Source organism: Ursus maritimus, unplaced genomic scaffold, assembly GCF_017311325.1.
Source record: "Ursus maritimus isolate PB19 unplaced genomic scaffold, ASM1731132v1 scaffold_34, whole genome shotgun sequence".
Taxonomy (NCBI): Eukaryota; Metazoa; Chordata; class Mammalia; order Carnivora; family Ursidae; genus Ursus; species Ursus maritimus.
Window position 1 is genome coordinate 25,490,013 of NW_024426008.1, and position 23,897 is coordinate 25,513,909.

Below are 23,897 nucleotides of genomic sequence, written 5' to 3' on the forward strand. Positions count from 1 at the left end.
AAAAGGAACTCCAACATCCTAGAACAAAATTTAGTTCTGTTGCTCTTTTCAAAGAAAAAAGTCTCTTTTTGAGATGTTTCATTCTAAAGAAATGGTGAATTCTCAGATATCTAAAAGGGTAATCATTGTTTCAAGTCCCTCCCCCTTTCAGGAGTGGGATGCCTAGGTCAGAAGCAGCAACGGGTTATTTTGGAATCTGAGGCCTGCTCAGGCCATCGCAGATGCAGAGACATGGAATGATCTGGGTCTACTAAAAGCTGCCGATCCTTAACTTATCACCTTGCTCCAGCTGCAAGTGGTGCACCTTCCTTCCTGTTTTCACTTGTGCCATGGGCATGCCACTGTTGGGATCCCCACTGTGCCAGTGAATGATCCAGAATGTGGGGAGCACAAGTGTTGCTTCCCTCTGGATGGTCAGTCTTGTCTCATTAGATGGTATTTCATGAGGAGCTAGAAAACATTTCAAAATTCTCTCTCAAATAGAAACTCTGAGGGGGCAAGTCTATTTCCTTCTCAAGTTGAGGCCTCAAAGAATTGTCATCTAATGATAAAGAGATATTTTAAATGGGTTTTCACCAGAATTTTCAGTTGTAGAATCTAGTGTGAGGTGGATGATTTTTTTGTAAAGGATATTCCATAGCAATCCTTTTAAAATGCCAGGCATTTTCAGCTGAGGCGTTTTGATGTTTCAAGACGGGGATGAAAAGAACCAGAAAGGAGACTCAGAAAGATCCTCCAGGGTAGAGGCATAGGAAGAAAACAACAGTTCTCTGAGAGCCAAGTGAAGAAAGTCTTCCATTCGGGAGGCCTCAGTCACACGCTGCTGACATGTCCAGGAGGGTGCATGGGGAGAGCGGACGGCCGAATCTGGCAGCACGGTCATCAGTGGTGCCTCTGACAAGCGTCCTCCTGGAGATGAGCACTGGGGGTGTGGGCAGCTGCCTTCTGGGCTGGCCATGATGGAAGAGCTCCATTCCTTGGATGATTTTGCATGGCCCCTTAGTCTGACTGTTGGGCTTTCTGGTGTAGGTCCATGTAGAAAAAACTAGTTATCTGAAACTTATCCTGGTTATGGATGAAAACTTCCCATAATTTGATTTCTTATAAATAAACTGTAGGTGAAAGTATTCAGAAGGTTTTTTTTCTCAAAGATTTGTATATCCCTTTCTTTGAAGCATAAAGTCTGATTTACCATGGCTTAATAATAGTCTCTGAGGTAAGATGCAGAGCTTTTAAATATGACTAAGGTATGATAACATTTTACCAAAGGTTTTGTATTTGTCACTTCATGCATTTAGTCATTGCATTCTTTTTAATTACATAACACATTACATTGAGGTCTGTGCTTTGTAAAGGTATAAATCCACTTCAAACTCCCTAGCATCCCGTTTTGATATTGAGAGATTCTTGAGTAATGAATGCAAAAGGGCTTGCATAAATTCCAGATATATCCCTTTTAAGCTTTCCACTTGACTTAGAGACATCTGATACTCACAAAAAAACCAGACATCGGCTCAACTTACCGTTTTCCTAAAGAAGTTGCCATAAGGTGTTTATTTTGCTGCAGAAAAGTTAAGTTTATGCATTAGCAGAATGTGGTGAGCGTCTATGAATTGTGATTGATTTTTTTAGAGTTTGATAGTTTATCGTCGTTACACCATTCAGAGCTATTTCAGATACTTCCTTTGTGTTTTACTTGATCTGAAGCAAAGCTTACTGTGAAAATACTTAATTAGTGCCACAGTGACTACTATCACATACAGTTTGAAGGGTTGTGTGCTTGTTACATTTTCTTGGCTATCCTGTGGTTATTTGACTTTGATTTTAGATGTATTAAGAATTGTTTAGTAAATAACATTTTTAAGGTTTGCAGAATTGTCAGTCCGCCAGGTTGACCCGAAATGGTTATGTTCACTGTGCCTTTTTTGTTTGTTTGAAGGTCAAGGAGATTTTTTAAATAAGTAGTTTTGTTAAATTGGATGCATTCCAGCATGTATTTTACATTTTTCCCCCTAATTTGAGGTAATAAGTAGAAATTGAAGAACTCAATTACGGTATGTGAGGATTGACTGATGAAACACTCAAGTTAACTATACTTACTAGTTTTCCAAGTGGTAACTTCCAGATCCTGCTTTCTGTTTTCTTTATCCTTTCGTCATCCTGACAGAAAATTGACACAAGTATTTAGGAGTCCGTTGTTTTCCCTTAGAAGTGTTAACATCCCCAGCCTACTGTACTGAATCATAGTTTCGAATAGAGCTACACTTCGCTTTGCAACATAGGATCTCTCTCCTCTTTTTGGAATTCTCTTGCTTTTGCTGACTTCCTCTGGGTATTAATCACATTATGATTTTGGATGGTGCTGTGGAAATTATATACTGTTTTGCTAAATATAGCCAAAGAAGCGGGCTTATCAGCCAAGCTCTGTCTCTTACTCTAAAATATTACCCTGGAATATTCTAGAATTTGACAGGACCAAAAAGGAAAATCACTTTCATTCTTTTTTGGCTTTTTTATGTTTGTTAGCTTTTAATTCCGTAAGGAATATCTGAATGTATGTTTAATGTAAAAAATTAGAACTTCTTTTAGCAGCTTTCTCCCATTCCCTTTCTGTCCACATAACTAATTACTGCTAGTGCCATGATTTAATACTTTAATATTTAATGATTTTAGTATATTTAGGCCTTTTCTTGGTTTTTACATGAATATATGTTTGTATACATACATTGATTTAGATGATATGCAAACACATATATGAAAATGACCACATCAATAAGTTGTCTGTTTTTAAGTTTTATTTCTGGAAATTAAGACTTTTCTAGGAATTTATCCATTTCATCTAGATTTTCAAATGCATTGGTATGAAGTATTGATAATGTTCTCTTAGTTTCTCTGAGGAGTCAACAGTGGGTTGTCTCTTCTCACTCCGGAGACTGCTTGCTCGGGTCCTCATTCTGTTTTCTTCTTGGATCTGTCTCTCCGTAGATTTATCACTTTTAGTACACATTTCAGAGATCTGTTTTGGGCTTTGTTAATCCCCTCTCCTGTTTCTGTGTTATTAATTTCCATCCTGATTTTCATTAATTTTTTTTTTCTTCAGGTTACATTTGCTGCTTTCTTTTAAACCCATGACAAGGGATGTTTGTTTCACTATTTTCTGCCAATTTGGCTTATGTCAGACCTTTTTACTATATGTCTGTGTCTCCTCTTCCATCGTTTCCATGTTTGTTCCTCCTTACCTCTCTCTGAATGGTTTACAGCTCCACTGATTTTCTCATAAGCTGCACCCGATTCGTTACAAACATTGAGTTTTTTAATTTCATTTTAAAATACTTTTTGGTTCTTTTAAAAAACTATTGTGTCACTTTTATTGTTTACAGTTTCATGCTTGGCTTCATGTCTTTATTTGAGAGTCAGCATTTGAAGATTATGGATCTCAGTTTTTGTATGGATATTTTCTTAATTTTTTTTTTCTACTGGTTCTTACTAGATCTTGTTTTCTTGGTTATCCTTTGGCTGTGTGATAGATATTGTATTTGAAAAATTATTTCTGGGAATAGTTTGGAGTCTAGTTTTTTACAGTGTGGAATGTTTTACCACTGCATTAAAAAAAATTGTTTCCTGGTGTTATTTGCTATAGACATACCATAATGTATGTAATTATTCCTTCATTGATGGATGTTTAGATAATTTTTGGTTTTTTACTACGACAGCAGTGCAGAAAACATCATACATATTGTATGGTATCTAAGGGAGCCTTAATAAATAGAAATCCTCTTTCTATCTAAGGTTTGGAATAAATTGAGAAATAAAGCGTAGAAACGGGCAAAATATTCTCAATCACTGATACTAGCTAAGTGGAAGGTTGTGGCTTTAGATTGTTGATGAGGAGATTGGCTCATTTGACTGCCCCACCTTAGGCCAGTCTCCCCAGTCACAGCTACCCCAGGTTGGCACTGGCTGCCTCCTGCAGCAGTTGGCGCGGCACCAGCATTGCGTGACTCACAGGGCACTTCTCACGTAGGCGTGGAGGAGAACCTGTGTTCTGGGAAAGGTGGAGCAAAGGATAAGCCCATTTATTATTTGTTATATTATCCACTTAAATAAGTAACTTGTTGGGGTGGAAGAAATTTAGGGGCCGTAGTTGTAGGAGCGTGGGACCCATTTCTGTAGTGCTCTATATATTTAGCATCGGGGAGGAAGGGAACCTCTGTACAGCCATGGGCACAGGACACTGTCCCTGTTTATTGCAACATTATTTACAATAGTCAAGATATGGGAACAACCTAATTGTCCATTGATAGATGGATGGATAAAGAAGATGTAGTATTTGTGTGTGTACACACACACACACACACACACACACACACGCACACGGAGTGGAATATTACTCAGCCATAGAAAACAATGAGATCTTCCCGTTTGCAACAACATGGGTGGAGGTGGAGGGTATTATGCAGTGAAATAAGTCAGACAGAGAAAGACAAATTTCATATGATTCCCCTTATATGTGCAATCTAAAAAAACAAATGAACAAACAAGCAAACAAAAAGCAAGATGCTTAAATACAGAGAGCAAACTAGGATTATCAGAGGGTGGGGAGGATGGGTAAAATAGATACAGGGGATTAAGAGGTCAAACTTGTAGTTATAAAATCAGTAAGTCATGGAGATGAAAAGTACAGCATAGGGAAGAGACAATAATGTAATAACATTGTATGGTGACTGATAGTAACCAGACTTACCTTGGTGAGCGAGCACTGAGTTATGTGTAGAATTGTCGAATCACTATGTTACACACCTGATGCTAATAAAATATCGTCAGTTATATTTCAATTAAAAAGACCAAATTGTTCCCTTTTACTTTTCTCATTTTTTCTCATTTTTTCTTAATGCTATTTCTTTATAATTTTAAATTGATTAATACCTGTGTTACTTGATTTTAAATTGTATCTATAAAAATAAATATAAATTATATATTTAATTGACCCCTGTTTATAAAAGATCAGGAAACTAGTATACTTTATTCTCTTGGATTGATCATTTTCATATTATTCCGGTCATAGAAGTTTTAGGAAGAGATCTATTGAGGTATAGCTGACATGTAATAAGTTGCATGTATTAGCGTGTGCTGTGTGTTGACTTTGACTTTTGGAAACATCACCATAACCAAGATGGTGAATATGTCCATCACTCCCAGAAATTTCTTCATGGCCCTCAGTGATCCCTTTCCCTGCACCTTCCCATTGCCTTCCTGTCCTCAGATAACTACTGAACTGCTTGCCATCAGCGGAGACTAGTTTCCATTTTTAGAATTTTTAATAAATGGAGTACAGTGTGTATTAATTTGCATGTTATCTCTCACATATTTTTTTGAGGTTCACTGATGCGTAGCATGGATCGGGCAGTAGTTGGTTCCTTTTTAATGCTGAGCATGTTCCATCATGTGGATGTAGCACATAAAGCTGCTGTAAACATCTGTGTGAAGTCTTTACTACCTTTACAGTTGAGTCTTACCGAAAGAGTTGGGGCTCTTACCACTTCCTCTGTCTGTGTAGTGGGTCAGCGTGTTATCCTGCAGGATGGTGAGGTGGTCAGGTTCCCTGTGGATTAGCTGGGTATCCAGAGCTTCACCTGCGGTCTTGTTCAAATGCAGCTCCCGGTGGGATAGTTCTGGCGTGGGACCTGGGGTTGTATGTTTCAACAAGCTTCCAAGTGATGCCAGTGCTGCTGGTCCACAAACTGTGCTTTGCAAAGCAAGGATATAGAGCCTGAGAGTTCGTGAAGCAAGGCAGGAATGGTGTATTTTTTTCTACCAGGTAAAAGTAAACTACTTCTTGTTATGTTTTCATCAGAAATGAAAATAACTACATGTGTCATGTCAGGCAACATTTGATGTGCCAAGAGCTCGCTCTGTTTCATTCATTCATTCATTCATTCATTCATTCATTCATTGTAGTGAACACCTGGAGCAGCAGTTGACAGTGGAAGCTACCTCAGTTCTGTTTATTAAAATCTTCCAGACAAGGCTGTGGAGTGAGAGTGTGTGGGGGCTTAACCTTGCCTAACCTTTCTCTGTGTTTCCCCAGGGAGGCTTATTTGTTTTGGAATTTTGGTAGGAAAGAGATGCTCTGGTGTTGGCCCTTGTCTAATAACCTGTAGTCATGCACTGGGGACAGTCTGGGTTGGAGGTTTTCAGGGAAGTCTCAAGTCAGAATTCTGTTACAGTCAACTGACAGCAGAGCTCAGAGCCAGTGTGCTTGTCAGACTTCTCAAAGGGTCTCAGCATTTCCCTTTCTTCACACTCGTGGTCACAGGTCCTTGAGGAAGGATGGAACGTTGTCTTGCAGAGCTGCGTCCTGGCTCACGGTCTCTGAGTCCAGGCTGTGAGAGCTGGTGATGGGCAGTCATGGTTATGAGCAAGTCCCTGGAGTCGGGCCACCTGAACTCGAATTGTGGGTGCACCAGGCAGTGACAGGAACTCCCCTGCCCTGTGTCCCCATCAGTTGTGAAGGTCATAGTAGTTCTGATGTCATGAGGCGGGTCAGAGGTTTAAGTAATATTCGTAAGGTGCTTAGGGCAGTGAACCCATATAGTAAGCACTTTCTTGTATGTGCTCGATCCATAGGCAGCTATATGGAGAATTAAGAAGACAGGTACATAAGACGTAGGTTTAGAAAAGGCAAGCATCTTTTCTCAGATTGCAGAGCGGTCACCCCCTGACTCCTGGGAACAGTGGCTCCCATTTACAGGCTTCGAACCCCGCCATGTGATGTGGTGCGCGTGTGTGTTGGCGTCCAGGCCGGCTTCTTGCTCAGAGGCCCCGGCTGGGCTTCCAGAGGCGCACGCAGCTGCACGCGTTGGGCAGGATGGTTGTGTCTTGTTGCTGTGGTTCCTTTGAGACTTGATGATGAGAATGGGAAAGGATACATGAAGGTGAAAGTTTGAGTTGGAATTCGTGATAGTTAGGAGTTTATTATAATTTTCAATTAACCTTGATTTTATTTCTGTTCTTTTTGAATGATTTCAATAAAGTCAGACTTCCAGTATGCTATATGAGCATTTCTTTCGAAATATTTCTGTTTTGTATAAGAACACGGTTCTTCAGTCAAAGCCATGTTTAAACATCACAACTGACACTAGCATTTTCCCTTAATAACTGAATTTATGTTTTTCTGGAAACATCTGAAAACCTCTGTTACATGTGGTATCTCTCTCAGAGCTGACAGTAGGCCTGCTCCCCCTTCTGCCTCATTCCTGGTCTCCCGACTCTGGTGCGCCTCTGCCATTGGGGGTCCTCCTGCAGACTCCGAGGTGGACGGGAGCCTTCCCAGGCAGCTCCTTTATTTTTCTCTTGAAATAGCAAAACTTTAATTGTTTGCTTTTAATTATATTTTTAGGAGCATTTCAAAGGATTATTATCTTCTTTGTCATACCTGGCCCATTTCCTGGTACTAAACTCAAAATAGTATCTGATCCTGTTCGTTGCGTAACACGCCGAGTCATAATTTCTTCCTCTTGCTGTTGGGAATAGCCTCTGCTCCTGGCAGCTCCGACGTCATCCAGCCGTGCTCTTACACAACCGCCATTGTGATATTTCTCAGTTCTCTGAGATGGTTACTCTGCCCTTCCGAAGCGTGTTGTATTAGGTCCACTAAGATTATTAAGTGCTACCAAGCAGAAAAAGTGCTGGATGTAAAAACAAGCGTGTGAGGTAACCGTGAAACTAGCATGTGCTTTGGGATGACTCATCTTTTCCTGAAGAAAATTTGCTAAGAGAGACGTCTTTCAGAAGGGGAGGATTACGATTACATAAAATTTAGGATTAAAAAACAAATTTAATTAAAAAAATTTTAATTGAAGTATACAGTTGACACCCTAAAATTTCAGAATTTACAATACTGTAAAATAGTTGAAATTTAATTATTCATCGAATGCTAATTGAGCTGTTCTGCTTAAATAATTTTTTAGTAGGAAAAATTTTATAGACTGCTTTATATAATGCTAATTTATGTTAATTAGTATTTGAAAGGAGCACGTAATTTACCTTTTTAATGATTTGAGAGTGTTAATATCCTATTTTCCTTGTTTTGTATAAGGACCCTACATTTCTTGTCATTTTATTTTATATATTTCACATAAAATGTAATGTTAAAAAACTTTTAGCCCCTTGAGAAAATTTCTTAAGTTTTTAACTATCACATTTAAAAATAATTGTCATTATTTCCAAAGAATATAAGCATATAGGGGAAAAATGTTGATTCTTTAACTTCAGGATTAAGAAAACTTGAGGATGAGACAATTCATCCCTCCCCTCCCCTGCCCTGCCCCAATCTCCCAGATCAGTATGTTTGGATTTGTTTATTTCTCCTTAGTTCCTACCTTGTTACTCCAGGTCAGGCAGAACCTGAAACTTGCCTGGCGTGCATGCCCTCTCCCCCATCATTTTATTTTATCGGCATAATGTTTGTTTATAGCACCTCTTAAAATGAAAGGGAGGGTATATTTACTAATGAATTTTATTTGTGTTTTTAATGTGCATTCCCTCTTTTTTTCCTTTTAATGACATTTTATACTTCTAAAAAATAATAGCTTTTAAACTTTCTATTGGGTAGTGTGATTTTTAAGTATGGTATTTATTTGAAAATATTAACTAATAAAATCGTCAAGCAAAGCCTTGCCAGGTCTTTTTGAGTCATCCGTCCCCTGATGTAGTATTACGAACATTATAGATGACCACAGATCGTGATCTTGCTTTATGCTTACTGGAATGCTTAAGGACTTATGAACTTGTGGAATATTACTTTTGTAATTTATACTCAACTTATTCCTTCGACCCCTCTACTTAGTCTACATTTTCAGTTCACAATTTGATGCAAAGAAAAATTCCTCTTTGCATACGAATTTGTTCCTATTTTGGGGGGATTCTAAAGAATATGAGACAACCCTATTAGCTAGGAGTTGGAATTTTCAGAAACTGGAACTCAGTAGTACATATATTTCAGGCCTGGGTTTGATTATAGAAGTTCTTTAAACTCACCTTTGTGGTTCCTCTCTCTGAGGAGCCAGCTTCCCCCAGGTGGCTGGTGAGTGCCTTTGGCATTTTCACACGGCAAGGAGAGAACACTCACTCCCATCCTCTTCCTGGTCTCTCTCCCCCGTTCAGGAACCCTTTACACTTCATCTTTTCTGTACCTCCATTGGGCTACATATATTCATGTTATTCCTCTTAAAGTATTAAGTGAAAGAAGTTCATAATAAAAAGAAAAGCAGGAAGAATACAAGGTTTAATGTCCTAGGAACAGGAGAAGCAGTCCCAGAGTAGGAAGAACAGTGTTACTGATCAGCACTCATGTGATGTGATTCTGTTTCAGAATGGGTGGCATGATGGTAAATGCTCCGCTGGAAAAGCGTGTACAGAGTGCCACGGAGGTGCAAAGGAAGGGGCTTTTGAGCAGGGCCTTGAAAGATCATTAGGTGCTAGCTAGGCATGCCAGGCAGAGGGCAGCTTGTCCACAGGCATGGATGGGAGGAACTTCTGGAACATAGAGTATGTGCCTGAGGTTGGAGAAGAGGTTGGGCAGCTGGACAGAACCTAGTTCTGTTTATACTGTAGTAAGTTTGGCCAGCCTCACTTTACATTCCCATTGTCAAAAATAAAATTCATAAGGAGGAATCTGCTTCACAGAATAATTAACCAGTCTGTTTTTGAACCAGTTATAAAAATGAAATCTGTATGTTCTAATTTACAAAATCTCATTAAAATAATATTCTGGGACCAAGAAAGTCTGGTTTGAGGTCTGTGGTTGGCTGACCCCTTCCTGGACCCTCGGGGCCTTCTCAGAGCCTCTTCCATGTGAAGTGTGCTATTTGATAGAGCCTGGTCATTTTCTAGCTAGGCCTACAGTGCTCCTTCCTCAGTGATAGAACTAGTGGGTGGGGCCCCAGGAGCCCAGGAGTGGGCTTTTGTCTGATATGAGAAGATGTATTACTTCCTGGGATGAGACTGTCATTCTGAGTACCATGGTGACACGTAAAGGATCTTGAATTTCGCAGTTATACCTGAGTCATTTCAAATAGAAATTTGTATGAACCAAACATCTCATAAAAGATGCTAGGCTCTAAGATTACGAAGTCGGAACTGTGATTGTGCTAATTCAAAAAGCATATTTATGGAGGTATTTCATGATATGGGAAGATTTAAAGACATTATTGCATGTTTATTTGATGGCACTGTACACAATCATCACATGTTTTTGAAGAATAATAAAGGAAATGACTATTTTGTTGAAGGGAAAAGGGGCACAAAATTCTGTATAAGGTATCCCATTTAAAAATAAATTCACAAAAAAGAGTCTAAAATAAATTACATAGTAAGGTAACTATATTCCTGAGGAAACATAAACTCTTCCTTTCTGTTTCAGCTAATCTTCCAGTGCCAACAATTGCAGCAATAGATGGACTTGCTTTGGGTGGTGGCCTTGAGCTGGCTCTAGCATGTGATATACGCGTAGCAGGTGAGAATTAATGCTGTTAGAAATGAGGTTTGTGCTTACTCTTGAGATCATTCCAAATATTTTATTCTTTTCTTGTTGTTGAGTAGAATGTTTAGAAGAAGTCACCCATTGGGTTTGATGAAGTATTGAAGATTCCCAGTTAAGCAGACAGTCTGATAGAGTCTCTTATTAGCCTTAGCAGTAGGGGAGGAGAACAGGAATTGGGTCAGACAGAACTGAATTTGAATCGTAGGCCCTGTCCTTTTCAGATCAGTTTCCTCCTCTAAAATGGGGGAAATGACAGGAGCTGTTGTGAAGATCCAGTGAGCTAATCTGTGGCATGTGCCCAGTCCAAGTACTTCATTCGTGTCAGCTACAGGAATGATAACTTAATCTCTTTGAGGTTCACTTTCTTGCTTGGTTTCCTGTGGGTTGGATGAGGCAATTATGAAAATAATAATGAGAACAATTAGTGCTGGCCGTGTGCTGACCGCTGACTGGGTGCTCAGCCTTGCTCTAAGCCCCCAACGTGTATGACATCCCACAGTCGGCCTAGTAGCCCTCTGTGAGAGGCTGTCTGTGGTGCTTGAGGAAGCTGGGGCATGGAGAGGAGACGTAACAGGCCCAGAATCACTGGCTGAGCTGGGATTTGAACCCAGGCAGACTGGCACCATGGCCATCACTCTCCTTATTCTGTCAGAGCCCCACAGACTGCCACTGTATGGTCACACTGGGGTGACATAAAGGGGCCCTGGGATCAAGGACTGGGAGAAGCAGGAACAGCTATTTGTCACCGTTCTTCCACTGGCTCCCATTGTCACTCCTGAAGCAGCTGCCTGTTAAAAATAGAGTCAGTACAATTACGTTTTCAATAATTTTTGACTGTTTCTTGGGATTTGTAGCTGCTAGTCCATGTGGACTCTTTCCCCCTTTCCACTTTATTTTAGATCTCTCCTTACTTGTCTGAAATCATGAGTTTTAAATGGAAGAGCTAAGGTACATGTAGGCCATTTCTGAAAGAGTGCAGATTCTGGGGATTAGGATATGGGAGGTGGTCCAAGTACGTTTGGATATGCAAATAAAGAAATAATTAAGATGTTTTAAAGTAGCCATGAAAACAAAACGCGGAAAGAGGAGCCTTGTCCAGCTGTCAGAACAGTAAAACCATTTGTCAAAAGTAACTAGAGATTCGGCCCTGAAAAGCTGCCATATCTGATATGCTATATTAAGCCGTTTGATTTGGAGGGTTCTTCAGGCAGCTAAAGATTCCTGCTTGTCAGACATAGCCGCGCTCCTCATCCTGAATAATTAATGGGGTCTAAGCCTTCAAACATGACTTGGCAGTATCAGGTCAAATATGTAGTTATAACTCTGGTCTTTCTGCGTCGAAAATCAGTTCACTGCCGAGCAGTTTTTAACAGGAAATGTTATGTGAATCTCTTAATGTGTATCATTTACAGTGTTTACTTATTTCCATAAATAAATGCCTTTTGAAGTGACTTTTAAAAAAGATTTGTTACACAGGTTTAATTAGTAAACAGAATATTTGTAGCTGATTTTACTAACTTTTTCAAGTCATAATATTTGAATCTGATGATATGGATTTTACTTAATTTTCTTCCTTCCTTTTTAGCTTCCTCTGCAAAAATGGGCTTGGTTGAAACAAAGTTGGCAATTATTCCTGGTGGAGGTATGAATTGTTCACACCCATTGATTTATTCCCAACAACAGGGCATAAGGCAAAAGGGTGTTATTGAAAAGGAAGCATTTTGGGTAAGGAGGCTAATACTGTATTGTTTGCTTCTATAGCAAAGTCCTTATTCAAAATGTGCTGTTTTAGCGTAGGTAGTTGAGAAGATGCTGGGTATGTTGGATGTTCTCTTTTTGTGGTGTCTCCTGTGCTTTTCTGTATAATTTTTAATTATTAAATTATTTTATCAGTCACATTTTTTTCTTGAAGGATTGCACTGATAATTTGAAACTTTTGTGTGGGTATAGAAATGTGCATACCAAGATGGCGGAGGAGTAGGGGACCCCTTTTTCAGCCGGTCCCCTGAGTCGAGCTGGATAGGTACCAGACCAGCCTAAATAACCACGGAATCAGCCTGAGACGCAGGATGATGCATCTGGATCTTTACAAATGAACATCTCCAGCGCTGAGTATTGAGGTACCAAGAGGGGAGCTGTAAACCGTGCACGGATATCGGAAGATAAACGGAAGGGGGAGGGAGCCGCCGCGTTTGGGCGCCGGGAAGCGGCAGCCACCTGCACGGGGGAGCAGGCGGACACACAAGAGCACCGCGAGAAGAGCGGACTGAGACCAGTGAGCCGTGAGCGCGCTGCGCCACCAGGCATCTCCTGAACACCGAATCGGTGTCCTCACGGAGATCCAGACTGAGGCGAGGGGACTCCCGGGCTGCGGCGGCTGGCGGCACACACTGCACCGGGAGGCGGATGCAGACTCGCGGTCGGCACTCGCGAAACAGCAGACTGAGCACCCTGAACCGGTGCGCGCCTAACCAGGCTTCTCACGAAACTCCGGAATCAGTGTGCTCACCGGCATAGACTGAGACCGGGAGACCGGAGTCTGCGGGTGCGGCGCGTGGCTGACGCATAGCAAACACACAAGGACAGAGAGCAGAGCATGGCTCGGTGGTTGAGCGGAAACATTAGAAAGCCTAAAAGGACAGAGCGCGCTGGCTCTGGAAGTGAGGCAAGGGTCGCCGAAGTTCGGTGCACATCCCAGGGACGCCGCGGGTTGAGCAGCACCAACAGAAACAGAGCAAAGTGGCCCAGAACATCCCAGTGGAGACGAGGCGCAATCCCTCTTGCTCTTGCGACACTACAGCCTCTGCTGCTCTGAAGGCCCCAGAAGAAGGGCATAGCCCAGGCGCCGCCAGGAAAGCCACCAGAGCAAAAGCCGGAAATACCGGCTCAGAGAGTGCCCATACCCCATCCTCCCTCACTTGGGGGACACGGAGACTCTAACCAAGCAGGGTTGCCTGAGTATCGGCGCGGAGCCCTCCAAAAGCACAGAGGCAGGCTGAAAATCAAGACCCACGAGCACCTGGGTGGCGCTGTCATGTGGCGCCTGTCTTCGGCTTAGGCGTGATCCAGCTCCGGAAAGAGTCCCATCATGGCTCCTCCGCTGGGAGCCTGCTTCACCTCTCTACTCCTGCTTTGTTTCGTTTCTTGCTGACTGTCTGTCTCCCTCTACTCAGATAAGTAAATAAATAAAATCTTTAAGAAGAAGCCACCATCTCTAAGATCCTATAAAACAAGGGGCCGGCCTCGGGACAGTCATAATTTTGAAGAGCTCTGGAAACCCAGCCCAATCTCTCTCATCAAGAATGACAAGAAGGAGAACCCCAAGCAAAGAAAAGACAGTGAAGTCAGCGTGGCCTCTGCCACAGAAGTAAGCGGATATGGATAACCAAATTATCCCAGAAATGGAATTCGAGAACAATGGTCAAGATAATGATAGACCTTGAAAAAAGTATTCAGGAAAATATTACTGAGAATATACAATCTAAGGGCGGAAATGATAGACGAATTGGTGACCAGAAATTAAAAATTTATGAGCCAAAATGCAGGCAAAACTAGAGAGCTCACTGGTCCAGGGTCACGGAAGCGGAGGAAAGAGTTAGGCAGATGTGGAGGATGGGTTAATAGAGGAAAAAAATAAAATTAGAAGATGGTCTTAAAAATCCACGCCACGAATGTTCTACGGAGATTACTGACTCAACGAAACGATCCAATGTTAGAACATGTCGGCATCCCGAGGGGGTAGGAAGAAAACAGAGGTCTAGAAGAGATATTTGAACAACGTGTCTGAAAACGCCCCAATCTAGCAAAGGGAAACAAAGTCGGTGTCCAAGAGGGTAGAGGACCCCTCCCAAGCCTTTCCAACGTGACAGACCTACACCACGTCACGTCATAGTGCACTGCAAAATATGAGATCCAAGGATACAGTATTGAAAAGCGCCAGGGGCAAAGAACATCCAATGCCCAAGGCAGCTTTATCAGAAAATTCACGTCAGACCTGTCTACAGACCTGGAATGAGAAAGGGCTGGGGAGCATTTTTTAAACCTTTGTAGAAAAACATGCAGCCAAGGATCCTTTAGTCCAGCAAGGGCTGTCATTCAGAAGGTGATGGAGAAATAAAGACATTTCAGAATCGACAGTCACTTGAATTTTCGAACCACAGGAAACCAGCCCCTACAGGAGGTATTCTGAGGGGTTCTATAAAAGTAAAAGGCCCCAAGAGAGTGATACAAACAGAAAGTCACAGCAACATAATACAAACAAAGACTTTTACTGTCAACATGGCAGAATTAAAAGCATATCCTCTCAGTACTCAGCCTGAACATTAATGGTTTAAATTCTGGTTTCAAAGCATACAGGGTTGCAGATTGGATAAAAAGAAATGACCCATCCATTTGCTGTCTACAAGAGACTCATTTTCGAACCCAAAGATGCATTCAGACTGAGTAGAAGGATGGGAGTACCATCTTTCTCACAAATGGACCTCAAAAAGAAAGCTGGGGTAGCAATTCTCATATCAGATAAATCTGATTTTAAACTACAGACTATAGTTAGAGATGCAGAAGGAGCACTATATTATTACTTAAAGGAAGTATTCAACAAGTGGATATGACAATTATAAATATATATGCCTCCAACAGGGGAGCACCAAGATACACAGAGCAACTCTTAACCAGAATAAAGAGGGCATAAGATAAAAATACATTAATATTGGGGGACCTCAATACCCACTCTGAAAAATAGACAGAACACCCTGGCAAAACCAAGAAACAAAGAATCAAGGCTTTGAATGCCATACCTTGGATAAGAGTTGGACCTCTTAGATATATATAAAGACACTTACACCCCAGAACCAAAGAATACTCATTCTTTCTTACCCATGGAACATTCTTCAAGTAAGACGCTGTTCTGGGACACAAAGCGGAGTCTCTAGCGATACCAAAAAGATTGAAATTATCCCCTCATACTAGACCACCGCAGCCTGAATGTATAACCTCAACCACAAGGAAAATTTGGAAGAAACTCAGAACACGGAGACTAAGAACCATCCTGCTCAGAAATATTCGATAAACCAGGAAATCAAAAATCAAATTAAACAATTTAAGGAGACCAATGAGAATGAAAATACAACAGTCCAAACACTGAAGGATACACCAAAGGCAGTCCTAAGGGGAAAATATCATGAAGCCATCCAAGCTCTCACCAAACGAATAGAAAATCCCAAAATGCGGTTTTTATATTCTCACCTCTAGAAGCTGAACAGCAACAGAGGGACGCTAATCCAGCACAAGGAAGCAGTTGACCAAAATTAAAGCTGAAATCAATCAAGCAAACCAAACACAGTAGAGCAGTCAACAGTGACTGATGGTTCTTTGGGAGAGAATCAATAAAATTGACTTGACCACTGGCGGACTTATCCAAAAGAAAAAGAAAGGACCCAGATTATTAAAATTATGAATGAAAAGGAGAGGTCACTAGACAACACCATTGAATTGAAGGAATTATTAGGAAATTTTTATCAACAGCTATATGCCGAATAAATCAAGAATCTGGAAGAGATGAACTCCTTCTGGAAACCTATAACTACCAAGATTGAAAAAGGAAAAGAAATTGATTTCTTAAACAGGCCAATTAATTGGAAGGGATGAAGTCAGTGATAAACAACCTTCACAAAGTAACAAAACTCCAGGCCTGGACGGTTTTCCTGGGGAATTCTACCAAACATTCAAAGAAGAAATAATACCTATTCTCCAAAAGCTATTCAAGAAATAAAACAGAAGGAAAAGCTACCAAACTCATTCTATGAGGCCAGAATATTACCTTATGATCCCCACACCAGGCAAAGACCCTCAAAAGGAGAACTTATAGACCGATTCTCGCCATGAATATGGACGCCAAAAATCCTCAACAAGATACTTCTGCTAATAGAATCAACAGTTCATTAAGGATTATCCACACAGATCAAGTGGATCTCATACCTGGGATGTGCAGCGTGGTTCAGCCCTTGCTATAAATCAATCAGCGTGATACATCATATCCAACAAGAAAAAGACTCAGGAACCATATGATCCTCAATCGATGCGAAAGCATTTGACAAAATACAGCATCCTTTCCTGATTAAAAAACCCTTCAGAGTGTAGGAATAGAAGGTACATTTCTCAATCTCATAAAGCCATCTATGAAAAGCCTACTGCAAATATTATTCTCAATGGGGGAAAAGCTGGAAGCCTTTCCCTTAAGATCAGGAACACGACAAGGATGCCCACTCATACTATTATTCAACACTAGAAGTCCTTGCAACAGCAATCAGACAACAAAGGGATCAAGGTATTCAAATTGAAGCCAAAGAAGAAGTCAAATGTGTCTCTTCGCAAGACGACACTGATACTATATGAAGCAAAAAGCCACTCCCCAAACTATTAGAAGTTATAGAAGCAATTCAGTGCTGATGGCGGGATACAAAATGTGCTCAGAAATCCAAGTTGCATTTCTGTACACGGGCATAACGAGAGCGAAGAAAGAGAAATCAGGAATCCATCCCATTTTACAATAGCACCAAAAACCATCGTTACTAGGTGCTTAACCAGAGGCGTAAAGGACCTTTATTCTAGAAACTATAAATCACTCTTAAAAGACATTGAGGAAGACATAAAAGATGGAAAAGAGATATTCCATGCTCATGGATCGGAAGAATTAACATAGTTAAAATGTCCATGCTACCCAGAGCAATCTACACTTTCAATGCACTATCCCACGATCAAAATACCGAGAAACGTTTTCAAAGAACTGGAACAAAAATAGTCCTTAAATTTGTATGGAACCAGGAGCCCGAATCTCAAGGAACTGTTGAAAGAAGGAAAAAAGCAAAGCTGGGGAGCATCCTGAAATGCCGGTTGAAACTGTACTACAAAGCTGTGATCACAAAGACAGCATGGTACTTTGGCACAAAAACAGACACATAGCAATGGAACAGAATAGAGCCCAGAAATGGACCCTCAACTCTTTGGGCAACTAATATTTGATAAAGCAGGAAAAGCATCCGGTGGGAAAAAGACAGTCTCTTCAATAAATGGTGCTGGGGAAGAGTGGACAGCTACATGCAAAAAAAAAGAATGAAACTTGACCACTATCTCACACCATACACAAAAATAAACTCAAATGGATGAAGACCTCGATGTGAGACAGAGAATCCATCAAAATTCTAGGAGAACATAGGCACAACCTCTGACATCGCCAAAAGCAACCTTTTTCATGACACATCCCCAAAGAGGCAAAAGAAACAAAAAAGATAAAATGAATTTATGGGACTTCATCAAGATTAAAAGGCACTCTGCACATCCAAGGAAACAGTCAAGAAAAACTAAGAGGCAGCCCACGGAGATGGGAGAATATATTTGCAAATGACACTACAGATAAAGGACTGGTATCCAAGATCACAAAGAACTACTCAAACTCAATACGAGAAACAAATAAACAAATCAAAAAATGGGCAGAAGATATGAACAGACACTTTTCAATGAAGACTACAAATGGCTAACAGACACATGAAAAAATGTTCAAAGATCATTAGCCATCAAAGGAAATTCAAAATAAAACCACACTGAGATACCACCTTCGCCAGTTAGAATAGGCAAAAATAGACAAGGCAAAAGAAAGCAACAATTGTTGGAGAGGATGTGGAAAGGGGATCCCTCCTACATTGTTGGTGGGATCGAGAGTAAGTGACAGCCACTCTGAAGAAGCCGATGTGGAGGTCCCTTAAAAAGTTAAAAATGGGCTACCTATGATCCAGCCATTGCACTCACTGATGTTTACCCAAAGATACAGCGTAGTGAAGAGAAGGAGCCATATGCACCCCAATGTTCATAGCAGCAATGTCCACAATAGCTAAATCGTGGAAAGGAGCGGAGATGCCCTGCAACAGATGACTGGATTAAGAAGTTGTGGTCCATATATACAATGGAATATTACAGCAATCAGAAAGAATGAGTTCTCAACATTTGCTACAACATGGACGGCACTGGAGGAGATAATGCTTGTGAAATAAGTCAAGCAGAGAAAGACAGCACTATCATATGATTTCTCTATCTATGGAACATAAGAACTAGAAGTCAGTAGGGAAGAAAGGGATAAAGAAGGGGGGTAATCAGAAGGGGGAATGAAACATGAGAGACTTATGGACTATGAGAAACAAACTGAGGGAGCTACAGAGGGAGGGGTGGGGAATGGGATGGCCGGTGATGGGTAGTAAGGAGGCACATTGCGGTGCACTGGGTGTTATACACAGACTAATGAATCCATCGAGCCTTACATCGCAAACCGGGGATGTACTGTATGGTGACTAACATAATATAATAAAAAATCATTATTAATAAAAAAAAAAAAAAAAAAAAAGAAATGTGCATACCCTCAGAGAGCAGCCCGCACTGGTCAGACCCCACTGGAGGAGCGGGTAGGGCTTCCCAGGCTTCGTGCCAGCTTTTTTGTGTTTCTGGGCAGCAGGACAAAGGTTGGGGTTAGTGGGTAGCCTGTATTTGGAACTGAGGTGTTTCTTCTGTCACTACAAAAAAAGATAGGTGAGCAGCTTTTTGAGAAGACTCATTTAAGAAAGCACTTTTCCAACATTGATATTGAAATCTTGTATCACCCAATAAATCTGAAATTTTGGTTCTTTGATGAGAGAATTTAGAGCTATTCCTATTTCGTGAAGTCGTTCTTTCAGAAAGTAGGGTTCATTTGAGATGTGCATGTTGATAATTTATTAGTATATGAACTAAATAACAGTAACAGTGTAAAAATTAAAAGTAGTGTTTGAACACTTTAGGCATGTTTGTACCTGCACAGGTTAAAATGGTATGTTTAACTTATCATTATAAGAGTGTTTATTCTGATTAGGGTGGATAAGGAGAAATTAAAACACAGTTCAGTGAAACTGGTGACCACCCTAGTCAATGTGTAAGACTCACTGAAAGGTTTCTACTTTGGTCATCCGCAAAAATGCTATTCTTGTGGGTAGAGCACTTGGTATCTGCCCGTTTGACCATGCCAGTCTTGTTAATAGTGACTAATGAAAACATTCAGAGAAGGATTTCTGTGGAAATGGATCCAACTGAAAAGAATTATCAGATAACTGATACTGGAAATAAAACAAGATTTAGAAAAGGGATGGTATGATATGTTTGTGAAATTCTTTTAAGAAGCAAGCATTTATTGGTAATTAGGATATAGCTAACCCTAGAAAGACAGTGACTGCAGTGGAATGGTGACACCCCTACCCCCCCCCCCCCAAGATAGGTCAGCCTGGAACCTGTGAGTGTAACCTATATTTGGAAAAAGGGTCTTTGCAGATGAAGTGTTAAGGATCTTGAGATGACCTCATTCTGGATTATCTGAATGAGTCTTAAATCTGATAACAAGTGTCCTTAAGAGAAGAGGAGAAGCAGGAGAAGGTCCTGTGAAGACAGAGATTGGAGAGAGGCGTTTGCAAGTCCAGGAGGGCCAAGGATTACTGGCGGCCACCAGAAGCTAGGAGCCTCCAGAAGGAACCACCCCTGCCAGCATCTCAAATTTGGACTTCCGTCCTCCAGAACTGTGTGAGAAGACTTCTGTGGTCTCGAGTTTGGACTTCCGTCCTCCAGAACTGTGTGAGAAGACTTCTGTGGTCTTAGGCCAGCAAGTTCGTGATAAGGTGTTATAGCGGCCCTCGGAGACTAATACAGTGGGGTCTAACCTTTCAGTAATTTTTTCTGGACAGGGAATTAGTGAGTGGCAGAGATAAGGGGTAGGAGGAAGATGAACTTGGGAATTTGGATATTTATCATATCTTGCAGATGAAATGTTTTGTATTAAAACCACGAGAAGGTAGAACGGTTGCATGAGCATACTGTTGGGATTGGTTAGAGGAAAGAAGCCTAATTGCCTGCACTACAGAAACACGAGTGGTAGAGTTAGCTCCTTCCCTCTTTGCTCATGAGCCGGCCGTACCTTTTGAGGTCTAGAAATTAGCATTTTCTTTCCAGAGTACTGAAGTTCTTAGGGTCCTCCTCAATCAAGGACCTATTAATTAGAATCCACTTGTAAATTTGATTCATTTTGGATTGTGTATTCTCATGATTACAGTTATTTCTAAAATTTTTATTAAATGAATTTTTCATGAAATTCAGAATGCTTTAACATTTTCCCATCTACTTGTAAAGGATCATCTTCTGTCTTCGCCTTTTTTCCTGAGTGAGTCTGAGGGAATGTATTTCAGTTGCTTCTTTAATTAATGAAGCTTTCAAGTTCATCGCTCATACACGGGTAGCTCTGATGCGTCGCACTTTCTATCGGGAGTGAGTCGAATTCTCTCTGAGGCCACATTCACATTTCGATGAAGAAAGTTGCATGCAGACATTTTGGTTCACTTGCACGTTCATGTGATGGTTACTCACGAACCCTAAGTCAGGCCTAATTTTGTTTTGTTTTGTTTTTAAACGACAAGGCAGTTTCTTAAAAGAAAGATTTGTTTAATGTATTATCTAAAGGAGCGGTTCCTGAAATTTTGGTGGAGAAAAATCCTCTTCTGGATGTTTTGATCCACAGATATTTTGACCATATCCCTTTCTCCTCTTCACTTTCTCATAGATGTTCCTTGTGAAAATACCTTGTTTTTTTTTTTTTTCCTTAAAGTTGGTTTTAAATTGACGGATTTGTCATGGCTCATGTGATCCCTGAGATGTCTCTTTTGGGCTGTGAACTGCTCTATAAGAGCTTCTTAGAATAGACAAAGTAGACTGTACTTAGTTTCTTTCTCCCTTGTTGGTGGACCTCTTAGCTAAAAGAAGATGCTGAACTTGCTTCCTGTTGTAGATGCTGCTTGAGCAGCGTGGCCCTTGTCCCTGAGCCCTTGTCACTCATCTGCTTCACACAGGACCAGCTGTGGATGGCCACACAGGAGTAGAAAATGGGGGGCTGGGTGGGGAGAATACTGTGGAAACAGTAAATGGTTTGCTTTCTAGTAATATGAACACTGCAGTCAGTTCCTCAGGGTGGAGGGTGTGAGTTGCATGCAGACTAGAAACTGTCGTGCTGTACGTGTGGTAAGGTTGTGCCCCTCCCAGCTCGTGCAGGCCGCGGCTCCATGCCAGGTGGTCCTGGGGGGCTCGTCCAGAGGGAGCTGTACCCCTGGCTGTCCTGATTAGCGTCACTTCTGCCGTTTTGTGATGACACTTCACGGGGAAACGGTTGATTAAAACCTAGCATTTAGCTTTCTTTAGGTTTTGTTTGTTTGTTTGTTTCTTTTTTACTTGAACTTGAGCCTGAGTGACAATTATGATTCTTTTTAAGATGTATACATTTTTTAAAAGCAAGTTAAATCAAAAAGGATTGTTTTGGGGAGAGTAATATTCCTAGTGAACATGAGTATTAGTGGACAATTAGTATAGTGTGATTCTTAGATGAATATTTTAAATTTTAGTGTTTATGAGAAAAGAGATTGTTCAGTGATGACTACTGGAAGTATATAGTTAATGCAAAAGAATGTGGAAACATATTGGATCTGAATTGAACTTCTTTAAATAGTATTGTGTCAGTTGTAATTAGAAAAATTAAATGTAACTGTCATATGCTCAAACTAGTACTTTTACTTGTAATACGTATGTTTGATTATAGACAAATACTATAATATACAAAATACAGTGTTAATGATCGAAAGCGCTAGCCAATTTAAAAATAATGAAGATTGTTCCCAAGGACCTCCCTGCAATATCCTCAATTATATTGGGGGTCTTTGTACGCTCTGCAGCTCTGCTTTATCCTCCAGTATCTTCACCGTAAAGAAAGCAGCTACGCTTCCTGTGTTCTTCCCAACAGGGAGAATGCTCCAGTAGCACCAAACAAAGTTCCCTTTTGGAAAAAGCTCCTCAGATGATACCACCCTTCAACACGTTTATAAGAACCAAGTAAAACAAGTTCAGAGGATTAGGATTCTTTTGACAGTTTAGGAAATTTCTTTCAAGTGTGTGCAGAAAATGGTCGCAGACTGCCTCATTCCTGGTCTTTGTTTCTTGCCTCTTCTCCTGGAGGGTTTGGGGTTTGTGTCAAGAAACCTTACTCTAACTAAGATAGCTGTTAGGGCTTCTTATTTGGGCACACACCACTATGACAGGATGTGTAGTACTTTCACTGCTCCGTGGTTCTCTTTTAGTTCCTCCAGCTTTTTATTTTGGAAATATTCAAACTTCAGGAAATTTGAAAGGCAGAAAAATGAACCTCTTTATACGCCTCACCGAGATCTGCCCGTCGCCATGTGCCTCTCCTCTCGCCACCCTCCTCCCCGTCTCGTTCGCACTCCACGTGCTCTTGCTGAGCCGTTTCAGAATGACCAGGTGAATCATCGGCTGTACCAGCGTGCCTTTCCTAGGAGGAAGGACAGAGCCTTACATAGCCACAAAACCAGTACCACACCTAACAATATTAGCATTAATTTCATGTTCCCCACGTGTCTCAGGATGTTGTTTGTGGTGGTTTTTGGCTTTGCTTTTTCAATTCAGGATCCATTTAAATGTCATGTTGCATTTGCTTAGATCTATGGGATTTTGTTTTGTTTTGTTTTTTAAATCTAGATAAATCTTCCATCTCTTTGTCTTTTATACCCCCCCCCTTTTTTTTTTAAGAATTCAGGCAAATTATCTTACTGAGGTTTACACATTCTGAATATGACTGAGTCATTTCCTCAAATTTAGATGTAGGTTAAAATATTTAGCCAAGAATACTCAATGGGCCATGCTGTTTTTCATTTTCATTTTATGCAGTGGCACTTGATACCAGGTTGTCCCACTTTGGGTGACAGTAATTTTGATCCCTTAGTTCATGTGGCGACTAACACGAGTACCCTTTTAACATTTCTTTTTTTAGAAACTTTTCAGGAAAAGAATATTTAATAACTCTTATTGGCATTGGCCATTCCCCAAATTAAAGACGAGAGGAAGGAAATGAGAGCACTCAGGTGTCATGGGAACGGGGCGAGGGATGGGAGGCATCCCTTTTTATCTGACTGCAGGCTGTGCTTTGCAGTAAGGCAGTTTTTTGGCACGATGACCAGGAACTTTATTTAAGGTGTGTCCATGAAGTAATGTGGATTTTTAGATCCTGCGTGCATGTTGTCCTGAACACCGTAGTCATTTTGGAAAGTTTTGTTTATAACCTTTGTTGAAATCTTCTTAGAATTTACATCAGAATTTGAGCTTAGCTTATTCTTTTGAATATCCTTAGTAGTGACTCATCTTTATCCTGTGAGGGTGAATTTCATTTTCATAAATAGCAAAAGACCTTTCTGTGCCAAATCTGATTAATAAGGTCAGACTATTTCAGGAGGAA

The 23,897-nt window shown here is 40.8% G+C and overlaps 1 protein-coding gene across 10 annotated transcripts in view; it reads left to right on the top strand.

Moving 5' to 3' along the window:
• AUH (AU RNA binding methylglutaconyl-CoA hydratase) overlaps positions 1–23,897 on the top strand; it is a 234,780-nt gene that overhangs the window by 50,800 nt on the left and 160,083 nt on the right. For 8 of the 10 annotated variants that reach the window (XM_040620326.1, XM_040620328.1, XM_040620323.1 and 5 more), the window contains 2 exons: positions 10,424–10,516; positions 12,129–12,185. In XM_040620326.1, coding sequence (XP_040476260.1) covers positions 10,424–10,516; positions 12,129–12,185 — 150 coding nt within the window. The remainder of the gene's footprint in view (positions 1–10,423; positions 10,517–12,128; positions 12,186–23,897) is intronic. The other 2 variants (XM_040620327.1, XM_040620325.1) reach the window with 1 other exon arrangement.